Source organism: Neoarius graeffei, chromosome 10, assembly GCF_027579695.1.
Source record: "Neoarius graeffei isolate fNeoGra1 chromosome 10, fNeoGra1.pri, whole genome shotgun sequence".
Classification (NCBI taxonomy): Eukaryota; Metazoa; Chordata; class Actinopteri; order Siluriformes; family Ariidae; genus Neoarius; species Neoarius graeffei.
The window spans coordinates 80,025,602-80,048,570 of NC_083578.1; the positions used below are offsets into that span (position 1 = coordinate 80,025,602).

General features: G+C 44.8%; 1 protein-coding gene across 1 annotated transcript in view; it reads right to left on the minus strand.

Moving 5' to 3' along the window:
• tbc1d22b (TBC1 domain family, member 22B) overlaps window positions 1-22,969 on the minus strand; it is a 198,383-nt gene that overhangs the window by 18,077 nt on the left and 157,337 nt on the right. Inside the window, exon 10 of the mRNA XM_060932378.1 lies at window positions 16,323-16,450. Coding sequence (XP_060788361.1) covers window positions 16,323-16,450 — 128 coding nt within the window. The remainder of the gene's footprint in view (window positions 1-16,322; window positions 16,451-22,969) is intronic.

Genomic DNA, 22,969 nt, shown 5'->3' on the forward strand with positions numbered 1-22,969 from the left:
GCTATTTTTAAAACTTGATCCATATTAGCGGTACGTTACAATCTTTAATCTACCATCTTCTGGGTATTAACTACCCAGTAACGGCTCATACACATCTGGGTCATTCATTCATTCATTCATTCATTCATAAGATCATTTATTAATTTTAGCCCTAAAATGAACCCAAATTGGCGAGAAAAAAAGCAAAAAGCAGCAATATTAATTGTTATTTTAAGATACATACATACAGTACACCAGTGAAAAGTTTGGACACACCTTCTAATTCAATGTTGTTTCTTTATTTTTAGGAATTAATAAAAATTTGAGTGGTTCTTGACATGGATTACTACAGTTGTGGTGTTGAATACAGCTATTAACTGTATTTTTATTATTTACTATTTGATCTCAAACACATTAAGAAGGCAAGAAACTCGTCCACTAATTAACTTCTGATGATCACACTTGTTCACCGAAAGCATTCCAGGTGACGACCTCATGAAGCTGGTTAAGATAACGCCGATAGCGTGCAAAGCGTCATCAAGGGAAACGCTGGATACTTTGAAGAATCTAAAAGATCAAACATTTTCCGAACACTTTTTGTTTACCATATAATTCCATTATATTACACGGACAGGAGTGTTTTACTGGGAAACGCGACACTCGTATTTTTCGTTTGCGCTCCATCCGGGACATGGAGACCCAAAACCGTGACATAAGGCCATTATTAAAAAATGTTCTGTTTCCGGTCCACCGGCCGGGTGAGTGCCGTTTGTGCGGGTGAGATTTTTTTTTTAACGCTGGTTTTTCGACATTTTTTTTCGGGCTCGTAAATCTAAACTCGAACTTGACATTTACGCATTCCCAGGGCTTTCCACTGCCTTTTCCACAGGCTCATACTGCCTCCGCCGAGTGCGCGCGCACACTACTGCCTCCGCCGAGTGCGCGCGCACACACCGCATGTCGGGGCCGCGGATGAGTTACTCTCCCCTGATCAACGAAGTCTGCGGGGAATTTGTGGTTATTATCGGTACAAACAGCGCGAATCACAACTTAAATGAGTGCGGTTCAGTTTGACATTATTGTCAGTCCGTTAGATAAACATTTAATTTTATTAAAATCGAAAATTAATATTTAGAGCCTGTGGGCTACAAAAATAGTCATTAAAGTAGCCGGCTGGACTTAATTGCGTGGCCGCAGCCGGCGCTTGTGGAAAGCCCTGTCGAATCAGCTCTGCGCATGCGCCGTGCGGCACAAAAAAATGGCAGCCACCATGAAGGAAGGAGATCCGGAGTTTTCAAACATTTGCTTAAGTGTGAAATCGCAAAATGGTATTCTAGCGAACAACAAAATAGTAAAGATTCAGAAAAACAAATCATTCAGTGATCATTTTAATAGTGTAATTTCATTCGAACTAGGCCTAACGCTCGATTTAGAACTACAAAAAGTCCGTGTGTCGGACATTTTAAGTACCTTTGTAAAAGTTTTGCAAATGTTGCAGTCAGCATTTAAAGTTTTTGTACAAGTTTCAGTTGATTAAACTGTCATATTTTATTAAATGTGTCTGCTTTTGTAATAAAAAAGTACTGAAAGAAAAAGCAAACACAGCATTGCGATTTCTTATCCATCCATATGTAAAAAAAAAATCCCTCCCTCCCGACTGAAAATTTTTTTGCTCACCCGGTGGACAGGAAACGTATTTTTTTTTTATGGATGGCCTAAATCTCTGTCTCATTCGTGAGGAAATCGATGAATAGTTTTGATAAATTTGGGGACGTTTTGTTTGTGAATGTTTCGATATAATAACACGCTGGCTTGAAGACGTGAAGTTTATTCTCCTCGTGTTGAAAAACTCACATTTTTCATATGAAATACATCGCGGATCTGAGTGACATTTCAATAATCTTGGCTGGCGTTGAGTGGTATATCAGGTATGTTCCATTCAGCTAGCATCATACTGAACGAGTCGAAGACGAGTGCAATATCATTCTAGCTGAATGGAGTATATCTGACAGACCATGAAAAAAAGCCAGCCAACATTATTATCATTATTATTATTGTTATTATACATACACACACTCTTCATATCGGCATGCTAGAAGGCTGACACTAGTTTACCTGCGACTCGGTACTGTTAGCGCAGCAGTTCAGTTAGCTTCCATCTGGCGTAGCAGTAGCTTTAGTGAAGGCCGACGCTAGCTTACCTGTGACTCAGTGCCATTAGCGTGGCAGTCCAGTTAGCTTTCAGTGTTCGTGAAGACCAACACTAGCTTACCCGCGACTTGGTGCTGTTAGTGCGGCAGTCTCATTACCTTCCAGTTGGTGTACTGTTATCGAAGGCTGATGCTAGTGCAGTCAAGCTGAAGATTATTATTATTAATAATAATTATACACCCTCTTCATATCAGCATTCTAGAAGGCTGACGCGAGCTTACCTGCGACTTGGTGCCGTTAGCGTGGCAGTCCAGTTAGCTTTCAGCTGGCGTAGCAGCAGCTTTAGCAAAGGCCGACGCTAGCTTCCCTGTGACTCTGTGCCATTAGCGTGGCAGTCCAGTTAGCTTTCAGCTGGCATAGCAGTAGTGTTAGCGAAGACCAACGCTAGCTTACCTGCGGACTTGGTGCTGTTAGCACGGCAGTCTAATTACCTTCCAGTTGGTGTAGTGTTATCAAAGGCTGATGCTAGCACAGTCAAGCCGAATATTATTATTATTATAATAATGCACTCTTCATATCAGCATTCTAGAAGGCTGACGTGAGCTTACATGTGATTTGGTGCCGTTAGTGCGGCAGTTCAGTTAGCTTCCACCCGGTGTAGCAGTAGCTTTAGTGAAGGCTGACGCTAGCTTACCTGTGACTTGGTGCCGTTAGCGTGGCAGTCCGGTTAGCTTTCAGCTGGTGTAGCAGTAGCGCTAGCAAAGACCAACGCTAGCTTACCTGCGACTTAATGCTGTTAGCGCGGCAGTCTAATTACCTTCCAGCTGGTGTAGTGTTATCGAAGGCTGATGCTAGCGCAGTCAAGCCAAATGTTTTTTTTTTTTTTCTCTGCATAATTTACTTAGTTACTTTTAAAATCAAGAACGGAGCGACCTGGCAGCCAAAATTCTCTCAAAATCTTCCGTTTTTAACGACGCAACCCTGGCAGCCATGTTTGTTTACAAATTGTCTCAGTCGCTTGCTAACGCGGAAGTTTTACGTCTCTGACGTGTGATGTGTTGTCTTGACAATGTGCAATATTGTAACAATATGGCATGCCATCAATAAACCCACGAGAAGGGAATACAGTAGAACTTTTTTTATTCCATGGAAAAAGTGTCCTGTATGTATAATAATTCCTGATATTTCAAGCCGAATATCAGTTTATCCGCTGACTAGACGCTCGTTGTTAAAATGGTGAACCGGTTGAAAATTAAAATTCGTTTCATTAACTTGTGTAATTTTTTTTTTTGTAGATGTGTCCATAAAATATAAAAAAAAAACATTACACAGTCGCACAAAGATATGAAGTTTATCTTGTGTTGAAAAATATTTTCACTTGTTCACTTTGTATACATGTTCCAGATGTTATTTCATTGTTTTGAGCTCTTCAGTTTTGTTCCATAAAGTAGAAAACAGTCAAAATACAGGAGAGAAAAAACAAAACATTAAATTAGGAAGTGTCCCCAAAATTTTGACTGGTACCCTATTTTTAGACATTTGTAAATCCTTCAAAATGGTCTTCACTGAAGACAACAGGTTTTCTATCAGAAGACTGAATTCCAAAACACACTGATCTCTGTTGATTTAGGAGTCCTGATATTTGGGGTCATAATTTTGTTTCAATATCCATCAGTGACCTCAACCTCTGAGCTGAGTGAATACGTACATACATACATAGTTTGTGTGTGTGTGTGTGTGTGTGTGTGTGTGTGTGTGTGTGTGTAGAGGCTAAGCTAAATACTTGAAGCCCCTAAGGGGTTGCTAGATGAGCACCTAGTTAACACGCTTAACATTAGCCACTGAGTTACGTGTCTATAAAAGTAAACAGACTCTTACGTATGATACGTCAGTGTATTTATTGCACCTCACCAAGATACTCCAGTAATCCAGTGTTCATTCGTACATACAGTCCATTACATTCAATGTAGCCAGCCCAGCGTGGCCTACACAGCAACAGTACAGCGTTAATGTGAGCATTACCGTAAGCGGTCAAAAAACTGTGCGCGCTATTGGCATGACCCCTAATTACATCAGACTGCCACCTAGTGGGCAAATAAAACCTTACAGGAGAGAGGCCAAATGGCTCCTACACTCCGGCCCCTAATGGCCCTTTTCCACTTCCCTTTTTCAGCTCGCTTCAGCCCGACACGGCTCGCGTTTCGACTACCTTAGAGCAGCACGACTCAGCTCGCTTCAGCCCTGCTTAGCACCCAAAACTCGCACGGTTTTGGAGTGGGGCTGAAGCGAGCCAAACCGAGCCGAGTGGGGCTAGGGGCGTGAGGAGACACTCCCCTGTGCACTGATTGGTGAGGAGGCGTGTCCTCACATGCCCACACACGCCCCGCGAGCACGCTGGGATCTGTAAACACCGTAAACCCGGAAGAAGAATAATTATGAATTACGAGAATTTCTGAAGCCTTATGCGCCTCGCCTCATCTATACGCTCTTGCCAGTATCTGTTGGCGTTGTCAGTGACAACAAGCCACAGCACCAAGACCAGCAACACTAACGACTCCATGTTTATTGTTTAGACTACCGCTTAAAAGATCACTGATGCCACTGTTTGCGCCGCCTAACGACATCACGTGACGTCCACCCACTTTCGCTAACTCCACCCAATGTGTCCACCCACTTCCAGCCAGCACGGTTCAGCGTGGTTGTAGTCGAAATGCAATGCCAACAGCCTCGTTCAGCTCGACTCAGCACGGCACAGCTCAGCCCAACTCAGCCGCGTTGGTAGTGGAAAAGCGGCATAATTGTAATGGCATACAGACATAACAATTATCATACAAACAAAAGGAGCCATAAAAACTATACACAATAAGCACACACATTCAAACAAACAATACACCATTAGGCTATGTTGCACACGATAACCCAGGGAGGACATTTAAGTGAGGACATATGTTAACCTGGCTCATGCAGCAAGCAAAGTTTGGTCCCGGGCCTTTCGATGATGTTATTCTTTGTCTGGAGACGTACTGAGCGCACAAGCCCTTTCTTATCATGAAATGCCTCCAAGACTCTTGCGAGTGGCCATGGGCCACGTGGTGCAGTGGGATCCATAATGATCACAATGTCTCCTGGCTTAAGGCTGTCTTTCCGTTCATTCCATTTCTGCCTCTCTTGCAGCAGTGGCAGGTATTCACGAATCCACCGCTTCCAAAAGAGATTAGATATGTACTGAACTTGTCTCCACCTCCTTTTAATGTACAAGTCATGTTGTTCAAACAGGCCTGGTGGTAATGATGGTCTTCCTTTCATAAGCAGGATATGATTTGGGGTCAGGGGCTCAAGGTTGTTCGGATCATCAGACACTTTGGTAATGGGACGGTCATTTAAGATGGCCTCAGCTTCGCACATAACCGTATGGAATCCATCATCATCCAGTCTTTGCTGCTGAAGAACTGAATTGAGAATCTTCCTCACCATGTGGATTACACGCTCCCAGACACCACCAAAATGAGACCCTGCTGGGGGATTAAAGCTACATTTGATTCCCTTTTGATGTAACATCCCTTCGATCCGTGCCTGATTCAGGGATGAGAGCGCCTCTCTGAGCTCTCTTTCTGCACCTGTGAAGTTAGTGCAGTTGTCAGACTGCATTTGAACAACTTGATCCCTTCTGCAAATGAACCGGCATAATGAGTTAATGCATGCATCTGTATCCAATGAGCTCGCTACTTCCAAGTGCACTGCTTGACTGGACAGACAGGTGAAGATCACGCCATAGCGCTTGACTGTGCCTCGTCCCTTCTTCACCTCTATTGGTCCAAAGTAATCGACCCCTACATTGGTGAATGGTCAGGAAGAATCCTCTCCTTTGGCAAGTCTGCCATCTTCTGCATCATCCGACCATTGTGTCTTTTACAGAAACAACATTCAGACATGATCTTCCTCACCGCAGAGTTGACACCGATCACCCAATACTTCTGTCTGAGTGTGGACAGTGTGTGGTTCCGACCACTATGACCAAGCTGTTGGTGGATCTCTCGCAAAAGAAGAGTGGCTATATGTTGGTTCTTAGACAGAATCAATGGATGCTTGGCTTCTTCCGGCAGAGAACCCCTGATTAGTCACCCTCCGACTCTTAGGAGCCCGTCATCCAACTATGGGTCCAGCTTATAAAGCGTGCTCTGCCTACTCACTGTGCTCTTTCCTGCAGACAATACCGAATTATGGCAAGCTCAGCCTCACACAAATCTTCAACAGTCAAAGCTTGCCTTTTGAGTGCCGTAGCATTCTCCATAATGGCATTAGAAGAGCTCTCAGACTCCCTCTTCCTACGAGCCCTGTTCAGGAGCATCCTCTTCAACTTCAGGAACCAGGCTACTGATACCTTCAGTCTCCTCCAATCTGAAAAGTATGCAATCAGGCAGCTGGTACCATCAGGTATGTCCCTCACATCGACTGCATTCACCACAGCTTCCTTCTTGACCTCCAGGTCATCTGCCTTGATCACAGTATCCACCCTGTCAGCTGGCCAGGCCTCTTCTGGCTTGCACAGGAAACTTGGACCTTCTATCCACCAATGAAGTCCTGGACCCTCAGACCTCTGGATGCATCATCTGCTGGGTTTTCCTTGGACCTGATGTATCGCCACTGAAGTTGTTGTTGCCTCTCTTATGGTTGTGACCCTGTTTGCCACAAAGGTATGAAAGCGCTTGTCCTCGTTTTTTATGTACTTGAGCACTGATGTGCTATCTGTCCAAAAAGACTGATTCTTGACTGATTCATAGAATCTGAAGCTCTGACTTCAGCATCAGGTCCACACGAACAGTAAGCACTGCAGCAGTCAGCTCCAAGCGAGGAATGGTGACTGCCTTCAAAGGCGTTACTCTGGCTTTACCCGACTGGAATGCAACGTGCACGTCATTTTTGCTGTTTTGCATCCTAAGGTAAGTGACTGCCCCATATCCTAACTCACTAGCATCTAAAAAGTGATGAAGCTGTGCTTGTATGACGTGTCCAAAACCTTTAGGCTTGATGCATCTGTTGATCTGAAACTTGGACAACTTATGCAACTCCTCTAGCCATTGTGTCCAATGATGCAGCAGATCTTGGGGTACAGTTTCATCCCATCCACAGTTTCTTCTGCATAGTTCCTGCAGTATGATCTTGGCAGGCAGCAGTACTGGTGCAAGAAAACCCAGTGGATCATACACTGAACTGAACATAGACAGTATTCCATGTCTGGTGCAGGACCTTTGACACACCTCCAACCTAAATGTGAAGGTGTCCTCCTCGACACACCACTGCAGGCCAAGGGCTCGCTCAACAGGAAGTTCATCCCGGTCCATATCAAGTTCCTTCAGACCCTTAGCTCGATGGTCCTCGGGCAGAGCTTGCAATATGGAGTGACTGTTGCTAATCCATTTTGTCAAAGTAAATCCTCCTCTTTGACAGAGCAAGATCAGATGTTTGACCAGCGTTAAAGCTTCCTCTTCAGACGCCAAACTTTTCAGGCAGTCGTCGACATAAAAGTTTTCCTTCACGGTTTGGATAACCTCTGCTGAAAAGTCAGCCTGGTTGTCATCAGCCGCTTTTCTCAGAGCGAAGATGGCACAGCTCGGAGATGACACAGCGCCAAACAAATGGACAGTCATGCGAAACTCTGCTACCTCCTTGGTGAGATCTCCTTCAGGCCACCACAGGAACTGCAGGAAGTCTCTGTCTGCTTCTGGTACCTTGACTTGATGGTACATTGCTTGTACATCTCCCATGACTGCAACAGGCTCCTGCCTAAACCTCAAAAGAACTCCAAGCAAAGTACTGTTGAGGTTAGGACCCTGCAAGAGTTGCTGATTTAGTGATGTTCCCTTAAATGTGGCAGCACAGTCAAACACCATAGTCAAACACCACTTGCAGGTGTTTTCTTCCTGGGATGATACACCCCGTGGTGAGGGATATACCACACCTTGCCGCAGTCCCCACTCAGCTGCTGGGGACGTACTTTCTCTGCATAGCCTTTACTTATCATCTCATTGATATTGGCACTATACTCCTTAAAGAAGTGTTCGCTCCTTAAGAACTTCCTTTTCAGGCTTGTTACCTTTTGCTTTGCCACAGAGAAGTTATTGGGCAGACACACATCTTTCTTAAAAGGCAAGTTTAGTTGATAGTGGTTATCCTTAAGAACTGCGGACCTTTCCACAAACTCCATGAACTTCCTGTCTTCTCTTGATAACCCTCTCTCCTCAGTAGCCCGTTCACTGAAGTCGTGATTGTACTGGTGACTCAGCATTTCCTCCAGCTTGCATACAGAAATCCTGTTGACCAAGGCTGATGTGCACTCGACATTAAGACTGGAGTCGTCTCTGTGCAAAGGGCCGTTAATGACCCATCCTAATGCTGTTCTTATAGCATATGGGCCACTCCCGCTGCTATTGATGACCTCCCAAGGCTCCAACAATTTGGGTGCATTGCTTCCTATCAATAGGTCAACGTTAGCATTTATCCTGGGAATTTCTAGCCCCGCCAGATATGGCCACCTTGCCATGTCACCGGCAGTTACAATGTTGTCGGCACTTACAGGCATTTTCTTCTGAGTGAGAGTTTGTGGAAGTTCATAGAAAACATCATTATTAATGGCAGACACTTCCAAGCCTAGTAGCAAGTATGCTGGCACCACTCTTTCTTGCCCCATAGTGTGTAAGAGGAACTGGATTCGTTTTCCAGCAAGACAAAGCCTGTGCATAAGCTGCTCAGAGCAGAAGGTGGCTGAGCTGCCCGGATCTAAGAAGGCGTAAGTCTGTATTACTTGGTTACCTTTCACAGACTTAACTTGGACTGGCAGGATGGACAACAAACAGCGATCCATTCCGGCCCCTATATGTCCACAAGTTTCAAAGGACGCAGATGAATTTGCCCCTGACTCACTGGCGGGCTCTTTAGAGGTGCTGGAAGTAGCCTTTGTGCGCCCTGCGCGTGCATCAGTTGCGTGATTCTTGTCAAGATGAAGTACAGTTGGGTGTCACTGACTGCATGGTTTGGAAATTAAACGTTTCTCACAGTTCCGACTCCTCTGCCCAGTTTGCAGGCAGCCGAAGTAAAGTTCTTTCTCTTTCACAAAGTTCATCTTGTCTCTGTGCTTCTTACGTTTAAACTGTTGACAATGCTCTAAGGAATGACATTGAGCACAGCATGCACAGTCTGAGACCATTGCAGTGTTACGCCTAGGTGAAGCAGCCCTCGTACCTCTGACACTTTGATACTCCACAGGTGCGACTGTGGTAACAAAACTTTTCCCTCTGACCCTTTGGTCTGGATGTGACCTTGGCCTATTAACAACCCTTGGTCCAGACATTCCAGATGGTGAGTCACTGATGTTACCATACAAAGGATCAGATAGAATCTGAACATGTCGGTCAACTACTTTGACCAGGTCTTTTAATAGGGCTCTGTGCTCTGTTGATTCCAGTATATCATGCGCAACAGTTCTCCATCGCTCTCGGAGCTTGAAGGGTAGTTTAGAAACAATTGCTCTTATATTGCTCGGTATGTCCAACTCTTGCATATACTGCAGTTCCTCCATGACGTTACAGCAGCCTTGCAAAAAGAGGGAGTAGACTTGTAAAGAACTGACATCTTCGTTTTTTATTGGGGGCCAGGGCAATGCCTTTTCAATGTATGCCACACCGATCTTATATTTGTTGCCAAAGTGTTTCTGCAACAGCTGCTTCGCTTTAACATAGCCCACATCAGGGGCCATATGCAGACAGCTTCGAACAAGCTCCCTTGGCTGCCCCCTGGTGAACTGTTCAAGGTAGTACAGGCAGTCACTCTTGCTGGCCTTTTCTTCAACTCCTGATGAACGAGATGTACTGAAGAGGGTTTCCATCAAACAAAGGGATGCCTCTTGCTGGCAATGACAGTAAATGTTGTTGTTGAAAGAGAGACGATGTTATTTCATTTTGCTTGTGAAGCACTGAGAAGAGATCTCCAGATTGCCTTTGGTCCCTTGCTGGCGTGTCGACATGGAAGGCTTACTGTCCTGTTTCCAGGGCACAATGAGAATGCTGTCTATTTGAACCAGTCCACTCTCTTGGTCTACATATGGGCTGTTGAGTAACCTGAAGATGTGGCGCATCAATTGGTGTTGGTGGGTTGGCTGACACTGACCGTTCCTGTATTTGGCGTGGTTTAAGCTGAGGTCCAGGGTTGAATTCCTTAACCACTGAATCCAGTCTGTGTGCAGCTGCTGATTTTTGCATTTCTTTTCCCAAGTAAGAATTCATTGCGTTCAATGCTTTAGCACAGCTTTGGCTTTCAGAGGCCTGTAACACTGCAAGTTTAGCAGCAGATTCAGCAAGCATTGCTTCCAAGCTTTGTTGCTCCATTTTTCTCCTTATCTGCTGCTCTTGTTCCTCCAAAGCATGCTTATCCCTTAAAGCTGCAATACGGGCAAGCAATGCAGCCTTCTCAACCTCTGCTTTAATTCTTGAGGAAGTAGTGCTGGACTTGCTACTACCTGCACTCTTCCGTGAATGTTTACTGGCTACATTTGAAATACTGTACTCTGGGTTAATACCACCATCAACATTGTTAACAGCAGAAACAGAAATTGCAGTTTGATCAGCACTGGATACCCATAAAGGCCAATTTATGCTGACAACCCAGTCCTCGCAGACGGTGTCGCAGACAGTGTCTGCGTAGCTCCCCCACCTTCGCAGACGCTCTGCGCGCACCTCCCAAAAATTGTGACCACCGCAGAAGACTCGCAGACAAGAGGGCTCTGATTGGTCCATTCTACATCCGCTGTACACGCACTTCCGCTTCCCTACTTTCCCGGTTTGTTTTGTTTTCACGACCGGCATTTTTAAAAACACGAGCGAAGATGGAGCAGCATGAAGAGCGGTTGATTGAGGAAGTGAGGAAGTACATACATCTATACGACTCCAGTTCTAGTCATTATAAGTAACCGGAGGATAAACACTCCACTAACCACACCCACCAACTACTCCTAGCGACTTCGCGCCCCCTTGCGTTGTGCCGGTGAATAACATCGCGCACGCCTATTATCCCCGCTCAACAATAAATTACAACTGTCTGCGAAAAGCTGTCTGCGAAAGCCGTGTCGCACAAGCATGCAGAGGCCTTAATTGCACGTTAGAAATAAAATCATTATTAACAACCGTTTTGGCTTTAAACCACGTATCATGTTTCTCCTTTTCAGCATCACGCAACATACCCATCACAGACTCATGAACACCTTTTGCTTCGTCACATAATTTCACCAAATCATTAAAAACAGATTGAACCCGTGTCTTATCTTTTTCTTTCATGAGACCTTCCAACACATCTCTTAATTTGCCAGTTTTGTTTAACTTAGTTTTCCTTTCAATTTACAGACGTTTGAGTTTTTCAACAAATGCCTTAGCAGTCAATTTAACAGCACGCTTTTCTTTGTCCTTGTGCGTATCAATGCCATGTTCAACATTGTTCAACTCGGCGGACGGCCCGGATGGCCTGTCCACGATTTCACTCGTCTCCATAAGTTACCCGAGTTCAGAGTTCGCAACAAAATATCAACATAGCAGAGTTTGCAACAAAGTAGCAACATCAATTACCCACCCAAGTGTCACCAATACATTGGATTTTGCCCTGCTACCGTATGTGTGCACACAAACTGAATGGCCATTCATTCCTTAGTAGCGCTACATAGGCCTACCTCGCGTTGGGTGCCATCTGGTGAATATGTAGACTTTCGGTGAGTATCACAGTGTTGTCCTCTGCAGTGCTGATATCTGTTATAGTCCAAACAAATGAAATCCCAAGTGTTACGTAGACCTGCCGTCCTCGGTCTGGCAAACGCAGCAAGCTGTTTCTGTAGCTCCCATCCAAACGCGAATGGCTTTAATCCACTTCAGCGTGTGATGAAACTCCTTCAGCGTCGGTAACATGAAGCAACAGTTTTTTGACGAGAGTGTAGAGGCTAAGCTAAATACTTGAAGCCCCTAAGGGGTTGCTAGATGAGCACCTAGTTGACGCGCTTAACATTAGCCACTGAGTTACGTGTCTATAAAAGTAAACAGACTCTTATGTATGATACGTCGGTGTATTTATTGCACCTCACCAAGATACTCCAGTAATCCAGTGTTCATTCGTACATACAGTCCATTACATTCAATGTAGCCAGCCCAGCGTGGCCTACACAGCAACAGTACAGCGTTAACGTGAGCATTACCGTAAGCAGTCAAAAAACCGTGTGTGCTCCCCTCCGTCTGGCAACACCTCTTACCTGAATGGTTGTTCCCACCTATATAGAGATCTTGCAGTCACGTGACCGGAAAGTACACAGCCGCCATCTTGTCGGTAAAAATCACCACTGAATACTGCTGCACTCGTGTACAGAATGGATCAATTTCAACCGACGGACTACACGGCTCATTTTTCTAATGAACAGATAACTAGATATATGTCTAAAATAAACGATCTACAGATTAGTGACCCTTATGGCTTACCGGACGGAGTTTTCACGACCGGATGTTGAACTGTCAGCGGGATACCCGGACGTGTATAATTACCTCATTAACTTTCCCTCGCTGTTCAGTGGTGAAGCACTGCATGCTTATAAATCTCTGGACAGTTATCTTTACAGAAATTCAGGATTTGTCAGTGACTCAGATGTGGCATCTTGTAAACAAGAATCCTCATTGGATGGGTAAGTCACTTAAGTATTGAGTATAGCACTGACCAGCCGATTATAGAATAGAATAAGGTAATTCCAGCTGTAATTCCAAATTGTCCGTGTTGTTTACCATAGATCTGGCGTTGGAGAGGTAGAGGCTTAGCAGTGGAGGTTTGAGTGGCTGTTTTCTGAGCTTAGTCAACAGGCCGGCTCTGCAGCCTCGCTTTTGCTTCCACTCCCAGCGCCGCCTCCTTCGCTTTGCTTCCGATAACAATCCACGGGGACCCCGCTGGTCTCGCTATCTCATCCAGAATGTTGCGCATGCGATGGAAATCGCTACAAACCCTCATTTTCTGCTGGAAACCAATGTCCAGTAAGTCCATACAGTTGTAGTGGATATTGAAGTCCGGTACAGACGAACAACACGCAAAAATACACACAAAAAACATAAAAAACGTGCACAGGTAAGGAGAGCTTGTAGCCGCAGCCGTTGTAGTAGAATTGTATACAGTAGGGTTTTCCAGAAGAAAAGGTAGAAGTAAAAGCAGAAGTAGAACCAGAAGTAGAAGGCAGAAATATGGCGTCTGTCACAATCTGGATCGGCTGTGATGTCACATGCAAGCGCTCCATTGGCATGACCCCTAATTACATCAGACTGCCACCTAGTGGGCAAATAAAACCTTACAGGAGAGAGGCCAAATGGCTCCTACACCATGATCCAATTAAAAACACTAGTTCCTGGACCACCATAAACCAAATCATCAAATAATCATAATATAATTTTTATTTTTAAGTATTTTTTTTTTAAACCGTGGGTTTTTGTAAGCCTCCCCCCAAATCCCATTATGGCGATGTGTTCATGGTCAAAACATCCGATTTCTGTCTCATTTGACCACAGCATGATTATAGTTCAAATGAGGTGGCATTATGAAGGTGCTGCAACGTTTCCAGACAGCTTGCTGTTACGCGGAAAGTTTAAAAACTAAAAAAAAATAAATAAATAAATAAAAATAAATAAATAAATAAATTCAACTCTAATTCCAAAACTGATTTTGATGAATGACGAAAGGATTGTATGTCTATGTGCAGCCACAGATTTTTAACAAAAGGAAACAGGATGTTTATTCACTTTAAATGTTAATTACAGATGGCAATAATTTTGCCACATTTTCTGAGGAAAAAAAAAAAATCAAGAAGACTGACACTGACACCTGGCTGACGCTTGACGTTTCGAAGTCTCGCACAAGTCTGGTGAAGATCGCGCGGATAAGCGACGCCTGCCGTGGACCAAACGAACTAAATTCAACATGGCTGAAAACCGAACAGGCCGATAAGTACAATATTTAATTGCGATTAGTTGCCAATACGAGTCACGGTATAAAGTTACTAAAACCGAAAACGTAATTGAATAACACGTTAATTAAGAAATAAAGCAAGTTTAAAAATGACTTCAGTTCTCCTTTAATTGATATCTAAGTAATGCTTCCAGTTCCGTGAGTGGAAAATATAAATAACTGTGTGCAACTACGTTTATATAACTGTTTCGCCAAGATTTGGGACGAGTAATCAGAAGGTCGTGAGTTCAGATGGTAGCATCAGAACGGTCAGTGCTGGGCCATTGAACAAGGTCCTTATCATGGCTGACCCTGTGCTCTGATAATCTGGTATACAGTACGTGAATAAAAAAAAAATCCACATCTCTTTCCATTTAAAAGGTGCCAAAAATTCTTGAATGAAATCCCATGAAGATTTTCATTGCTGTGAACACTCTGGAGCAACCTGCGACCTTGTAATTTTTTTTTTAAATAAATTTTGGCAGCGCTGATATTTCACTCCGTGTGTGCAATTGTGAAACAGGGGAACTAGAGAATTAATTTTCAATATTCATTTGGGGTGCCAATATTTTGTCCCCCCCCAAAAAAAAAAAAATTAAGGGGAAAAACAAAACAAAACAGGGTGTTTCATAAAATTTGATACTATTTGAGATGTAAATATCCTAGAATGATATCAAATTTTTTGAAACACCCTGTATCAGAGATGCCGACCCCAAATTTTGAATTTCAGTATTCTTGAAAACATTTTTCAGTATTTTGGAATGACTTTCAGTAACATTAATTTATGCGCATTTCCATTATAAAAGAGGTGTATATACCAATATGTTTAACATTTAAATTATTAAAAAGAACTGTTTTGTGTGAATTGGATAAACAAAACGCGAGCAGCCATCTCAACTGAATTTCCACTCAACAAATTTCTAGAGCATACAATACTGTATATCACATTTTTATAAATACAATAGTGTTCCCTGTTTGCAGACATTACGGTTGACTACCAATCATTGGTATTGAATGTAACTCCTCAAAAGTATTATATTATATTGCCTGGCAAAATGTTCTACCTGTTAACGGATTCTAATCAAATGTAAAAAAAATTTCTTATTTCATGCCAAAGAGAGTCCGACATTGTTATCTTAATGTCCAAATATATAAATACTTCAGCATAATGCTTCAGAAGAGCCATTGAATAAAATGACATTTATAATTGTATTTAAAACAGTGGAATGATCAATTTTTTGCCACAATCCCAACAGCACTAATCATAAAATTCTGTTTTTGATCATACTACATGTACATTTGTACTTGCAACACTGAAAAGACTTTGAATTAAAGAAGTACAGCCAGTGTTTGATATTTCTAAAAATCAGACATGTAAAAAGAAACTGAATAAGTTTAACTCACATTTCATGGCACTAATTGGCAAGTTCAACTCCAAGCACAGGTCAACCATCACCGCTTCAGCACGGGTCACGTTCCGTGTCTTTTCATCCACAGATTTCGTAAAAAACTGCTGGATACCCCCAGATTTACTTTCCGCCTGACTCGCCATTTCAGCATACTCCATACGTTTTTTTTTTTTTGTAGTTGACATGCCGCGTGCAGTCATCGCGACCACCATGAGTGATGTTAATGTCAGTTCTACACAGTTTGCAGTGCGCGTATCCATTGCCCTTTTGACTGGGTGTAATGCACGGCCATTCTACCGTATCGAAAATAGCGCGAGCAAACGTGCGGAATCTGCGCATGTCACACGCAGCATGTGCGGAATCTGCGCATGTCACACGCAGCATGTGTGGTTGTCGTAAAAATAAATAGCCTAGCTATTGAAAAAGTCGCTTGGACGTTTAAAAACAACTCACTGGAATTTTTTTAAGACTTTATAATAATTCCGTACAGAATAACACTGTTTGCCGTAACATCGTATTTACGTAACTTTTCCGTACAAAATACGGCCAATCCGTACTAGTAGGCATCTCTGCTGTATATACAATTATTTAAAGAGGGTGAAAATCATTATGCGTGACAAAATTCCATCCTCATGCAGGGGTGCCAATAATTCTTCAACAGACTGTAAGTGATTATATGAAGATATGCTGCTGACGTGCAACCTTGGGACTTTTTCACATATTTGCAGCCCTGACCTTTCACACTCTGTGTGTGTGTGTGTGTGTGTGTCCATCCACCTGGTACGTGTCCCACAGGCGGATTGTGCAGCGCAGCGGCAACTCCCTCATCAGCAGGTTGTTCATCCAGCGGAAGGCGAACTGCAGGTACTCTACCTCACACTTCTGGAAGTGCAGGTGTACGTCCTCTGGGTCAGGAAAAAAAAAAAAGGAAAAAGGACGTGTTACACAGACCGCGATTTACATTTTATAAACGTTTAAACAGAAATAAAACCCATCTTGTGCTGATCTTTAGTCGTCTCGCTCATAGCTGGATGCTTATATCGAAGTAAAAGCAGCACTGTACTCGTTTCTCAGTCATAAATGCCATCAAATTGAGCCCATACCTGTCGCACCAAATTTAGATCCCAGCCTCCCACCGAGTTCCACATAATTACATTCGACTGGAAATGAAGAGAAAGGTGAAAGGCGAGCGGCTCAGAGCACTGAGAATAGGGATGTTTAATATATAAAAGCATCCATTCAGCAGGGAAAAGGAAGACTAAGCGTGGCGTTAAGAAGGAGCCTCTCTCGACTGCGCTCATGATGGATTTCGACAGAATCCTGCCGCAGCTCGCCGAGAGGAAAATGAGCAAACGTGTATCTATCAGAATGATAATGGACACTTCATAACCGAGTCAAAGCAAATTTCAAAGAGTCAAAGAATTTCAAAATACTCTTGCTGTTGAAGGTTCTCAATACATTACGTAAAGTTTGCCTCACATGGGATCCCAAGGAGTCGGCACGCACAAAGCAATAAGACCTTTAATCTGAACTGTATATTCTCTTTCAAGGAGAACTGACGGCAAATTTATCATCAAAATTCTTTTCATCATATTTTATTAAATACAGGAATGCATTTTTGATCGCTTTTTTGTCACCGCTATAGCAAGTTATGAGTGTTTGAAATACGCTATATCAGGGGTTTTCAAAGTGTGGGAGAGTCAGCCCCCCACCAGAGAGCACAAAACAACAGCGCCCCCCTTACAATTTTTGTTGTTGCTATACTCAATGTTCCATTCGTATTTAAAAAAAAAATGGTTGTTGTACACATTATTTTTTTTCTTTTACACATTTTAAACATCTGTGCTGGGACGGCACGGTGGTGTAGTGGTTAGCGCTGTCGCCTCACAGCAAGAAGGTCCGGGTTCGAGCCCCGTGGCCGGCGACGGCCTTTCTGTGCGGAGTTTGCATGTTCTCCCCGTGTCCGCGTGGGTTTCCTCCGGGTGCTCCGGTTTCCCCCACAGTCCAAAGACATGCAGGTTAGGTTAACTGGTGACTCTAAATTGACCGTAGGTGTGAATGTGAGTGTGAAGTCTGTGTCTATGTGTCAGCCCTGTGACGACCTGGCGACTTATCCAGGGTGTACCCCGCCTTTCGCCCGTAGTCAGCTGGGATAGGCTCCAGCTTGCCTGCGACCCTGTAGAACAGGATAAAGCGGCTACAGATAATGAGATGAGATGAGAAACATCTGTGCTTTTTTTAAAAACATCTTGTTTTACACATTTTAAACATCTCATAGCATCGTTAGCTAGCACCTTTTGGCAGACAACACACTGTGGCAGTGGAGCATCTTCAGATCCAGTCCATGAAAATCCAAACTTTAAATAATCGTGGTCATACTTCCTTCTTTGTTTGCTTGGCCCAGACTCTGTCTCCTCACTCACTGTAGCTTTAGGTACTAAAAATCGATCCATTTTGTCTCTGGCAAAGGCTAGCTGAAGGTAGCTAAATGTCCGCAATAGTAACTTATTCTGGTTTATTTTTCCTCACGTTGCGCCCCCCCTGAAGAACTCTGGCGCCCCCTAGGGGAGGTGCGCCCCACACTTTGAAAAGCCCTGCGCTATAGAGAGCGTGCACGTGACATCACGAGGTCACGTGATATTTGTTTATCTGCCATTTTGGATGGCATGGCCGCGCATAGAACTTAGACGAACCCGTTCTAATTATCAAGTGTGTGGGAGTAGATCTTTCGAGAATGGTTATATCTTGTTCAGCATTTGGTTGTACCAATAGACAGGGCCAAAAGGAGGGCCTGTCATTTTATAGATTCCCCGCAGACGAGGAGAGACGCGCAAAATGGGTGTCCGCTGTGCGAAGAGAAAACTGGTACCCCAGTTCTACCAGCCGAATTTGTAGTGAACACTTCATATCAGGTAGGTGTAATCTTCTAATACATTTATATCTGATATTGAATAATAATTCTGCACAGATAAAGATAGCGGTGATTTGTGATTTTTTTTTTCAGACAAAAACGTACATATTTACAACCCTGTCATTATCTGGAACTGAGTTTAGATTTCGAACATTCTTACGATAAAACATCCTGCACAGTCTCTTCATGATAAACGTCTTAATGCCACTTACCCGTGAGGTTATCAAGTAGACATTCTTCTTCGGAACCTTCCAGAGATATAGTTGAGATACCCATCCCGCAACAAAATATTTATAAGCTTCCAGGCTCTTGTAAACTTTGAGGGCTTTGCCAGTGTAACACGATTCATGATTAACAAGAAAATTGTAAATGTCGTGGTAGGCCAGATCGGGCAAATCGCTGGCACCGCAGCTCCAAATTTCCCTGAACAAGGATTGCGGCAAGTTGTACGGATCTGCAGTCCCCAACCTGGAACACTTTTCCACGTAACGCTGCCTCACGTCACCTTCAAGATGCTGAACAAACTTAGACAAGTTATCGCACGATGTAGATGGGGTATTTTCCGAATTTTCTTGGGGATTACTCCCTGGATCCATTACGCTCGCGCAAGGTAAACAATCCTGAAGCCGTCCAATATGGCGGAGTAAACACGGACGGGTCACGTGACTGCACATCCTTTATATATCAGTCCATACGTCAAAGCAATAGGGAGGGAAAGTGAAACACAGCGATCCTAGTGATAGCGTTCCTAAGCCGAGAGCCATACTATTGAAAATCCCATAGACCCGATTTTCAAATCAGGTGAAATTTCGCTGTCTTTTAAAAAGATCGAAATTGCGCCTAACCTGTCAGAAACGGACTACAACCAAACTGTCTAGTCAGAGTCGCTCATATTACGTCAGCAGTAGGCTTAGCTATCTGATCTGTAATGGTTATCCCCACGAGGGATGCATTTCTTATTGGTACAGAAATACTCCGCCAACCACGCTATACAAATCGGCATGTTGATGTAGGCTACTCGCCGGCCGCTACCTGCTACAGATTTGGAAAGGCGCTAGACTTGCGGTGACGTCTCATACGCGACGTCAGGTCCGTGTAGTCTTTGATCAGCTTATTAAAAAACATGCAAAACAACTCAAATCGGTGGAAAAAATAAAGTATGATCACCAGGATCGATAGAGCTGCCCGACATGCACAACATATGGAAGCCATTGTCTTAACTTTGAAGTGTAACCCGAAATGTAATTTTTTGAAAAGATATTCCCATTCATTTTGCCATACAGGTTGGAATGCATCCAGTAGGGGGCGATGAGATTACTTTCCCTCCCTATGGCCGTAAACGAGATTCGTTGAGACCTGTGCGAGACATCGTAAAAAGTACATCGTAAAACATCAAAGTGACCAATATCTGCCAAAAGACGCGTGCGCCCTCTTTTTGAATGCTGACGTAATCAAGCTGGAAGTTTTGTTTGTTTTGATAGCAATCGGGAAAGTTTGAAAAACGTAGGTAGTAATCGTCATTTAAACTTGTTTTTGTGCAATATTTCGTTTGGAAAACAGTTTTCGAAATGGCGGCACCGACACCTGGCTGACACTTCACGTTTCGAAGTCTCGCACAAGTCTCGTGACGATCGCGCGGATAAGCGACGCCTGCCGTGGACCAAACGAACTAAATTCAACACGGCTAAAAAACGAATAGGCCGAGAAGGATAATATTTAATTGCAATTAGTTGCCAATACGAGTCACGATATAAGGTTACTAAAACCGAAAACGTAATTAAATAACATGTTAATTCAGAAATGAAGCAAGTTTAAAAATGGCTTCAGTTCTCCTTAAAGATTCCATTCCTAACACAGCCTTAAGTTTTTCCTTCACGTTCCGGCAAGTTGATTCTCTCCATTCTTTCTTCTCAGTTTTTCTTGTTTGCAGTGTCTCTATGTGCTAATTGTAGGACGTATCAGGAACCGATTACTCTTGTAAAAACACTAGGCATGCAATGATATATTGTGAGATGATAAATCACGATAAAAATTTGATAATTCGAATCGATGAAATAAAAAATGAATTGCGTTTATCATCAGGCTGCGTTGTCTCTTAGTTTTTCCGAGCAGTAATGGCAGTGTTTAGACAGCAGAAAGTGCAAATAACGTACAATAGCGGGAATGCATGTGACTTCACTGTAGGCGGAAGTAACAGCTCTATTGCTACAAAAACAGATCTAAAATGGGAAAGAATGTTGAACTATAGAAGGGAGGATTGGTGTAACCTTCTACAAGTGAGCTTAGGATTGGTCGAGTGCCTGTGGGAGCAACTGGGATTGGTCAGAAATCCTTTGGGAGCAGGTAGGAATAGGATTGAAGAGAAAAAAGCCTGTATAAGTGCGTTCCATGTCCCAGTTTAAGGACTTTCCCTTTGCTAGTCTTCAGACCTTAGCATACTTAATGTGAAGATGACATCTATAAGGCTGCCATGATGAGGCGGAGAGGGAGGGGGGGAAAAAAAAAAACACTCTTGGCCAGTTTATATGCTCACCACCACGTACGAGTGCTCCAATACTGCAGGTGGCACTATTAAAATTTCTGTGGCAGCGGGGGTGTGGTCAAGCGTTGGTCTGTGACCGGAAGGCGGAGTCAGGGAAGGTAAGTGACAGAATCACTGCATAATTAATGTGTTTGTGTGTCTTCCCCAGTGACCACGCCCTATTTAAGGAGAGAGAGCGAGAGCAGAGGGAGTTCTCTCCCCAACCAGACGACTAATGTGTGTGCGTGTGTCTGAGTGTCTAGGAGAAGTGTACGCTGAAAAGTGTCACAGTAAAAAAGAGTTTTGTGAACTCAGTTCTAGCCTGCCGTCCTTCTGTGCTCCACCCACCCATACAAACTGTCACAGTGGCAGTGGTGCCGAAACCCGGGAATGAGCACAGAAGAGAACAGCCCCATGGAGTTCTCCCCCTTCGCAGACCTGATCCACGCCCTCACCACGGCCCAACAGAGCCAACACCAGGCGCTGCTCGCCCTCCGAAAGGAGCAAGAACAATGGTTCGAGGCCCTGGTGTTGGTGCAACAGGAAGATCGTTGGGCGTTCCGGCACCTCCTCGCGTCGGCGGGGTCCACCAACTCCACCACTGCGGGCCCGTACCCCCTCACCCTCACGAAGATGGGCCTGCAGGACGACCCCGAGGCCTTCCTCACGCTCTTTGAGCAGGTAGCAGAGACCTCAGGGTGGCCGGTGGAACAGCGCGCGGCGCGCCTCCTCCCCCTGCTAACGGGAGAGGTGCAGCTGGCCGCACTACAGCTCCCCACCGACCGCCAGCTGGCCTACGTGGACCTTCGCCGGGCCGTCCTCCAGCGGGTGGGGCTCACCCCCGAGCAACAGCTTCCGCGCTTTGCGCTTGGAGGAAGTCGGCCGACCGTTCGCGTTTGGCCAGCAACTCTGGGATGCCTGCTGGCAGTGGTTGCGGGCCGACAACCGCGACGCCGAGGGACTCATCAACCAGGTGGTACTGGAGCAGTTCATCGCACATTTACCAGTAGGAACTGCGGAGTGGGTCCAGTGCCACCGCCCGGCGTCGCTGGATCAGGCAATCGAGCTGGCGGAGGACCATTTGGCGGCTGTCCCAATGGCAGGACAGCAGACAACCTCTTCTCTCCTCTCTCTCCGTCTCCTCCTCGCCCCATTCCCCCACCGCGGAGGCGGGGGCCGGTGCCACCCCAGCCAGCCAGGCGCACCCGCGGTGCCCTCCCGTTTCTCCCTTCTGTGACTGTCTCCCCCCCCAGGTGAGTGAGCCCCAGAGCACTAGTGCAGAGAGGAAGCCCGGGCTGGTTTGCTGGCGCTGCGGGGAGCCAGGCCACCTCCAACAGCAGTGCTCGGTGATGGAGGTGGGCGTGGTGGTTCGGATCCCCGACGCGCCAGGAGCCGCCCTCGATCGGGCCGGAGCGTATCGCATACCGGTGAGTATCCAACGGGATACATATCAGGCGTTAGTGGATTCTGGTTGTAATCAGACCTCAATCCACCAAAGCCTGATGCAAGACGAGGCATTGGGGGGAGCACAATTGGTGAAGGTGTTGTGTGTGCACGGGGATGTTCACAACTACCCTCTAGTATCAGTCCACATTCTATTTCGAGGGGAAAAATTTATAGTGAAGGTGGTGGTTAATCCTCGCCTTACCCACTCGATAATTTTGGGGACGGATTGGCCGGGATTTAGGGAGTTAATGAGTCATCTAGTGAAGAGTGGGTCCTACCATAGTTTAACAGGGGGAGATCCCGGTGTCGCTTTGGCGGGAGCAGCTGTCACAGAGCCGTCTACATCATCTCCACGTCAGAGTGAGGAGCCGCCGGCTCCTCCTCTCTCTACTGGGGAATCCCTCGCGGATTTTCCATTAAAGCAGTCGCAAGACAAGACTCTGCGGCATGCGTTTGTCCAAGTGAGAATAATCGATGGTCAAACGCTCCAGCCAAACGCCACCCCATCCTTCCCCTACTTCGCGATTATGAAGGATAGATTATACC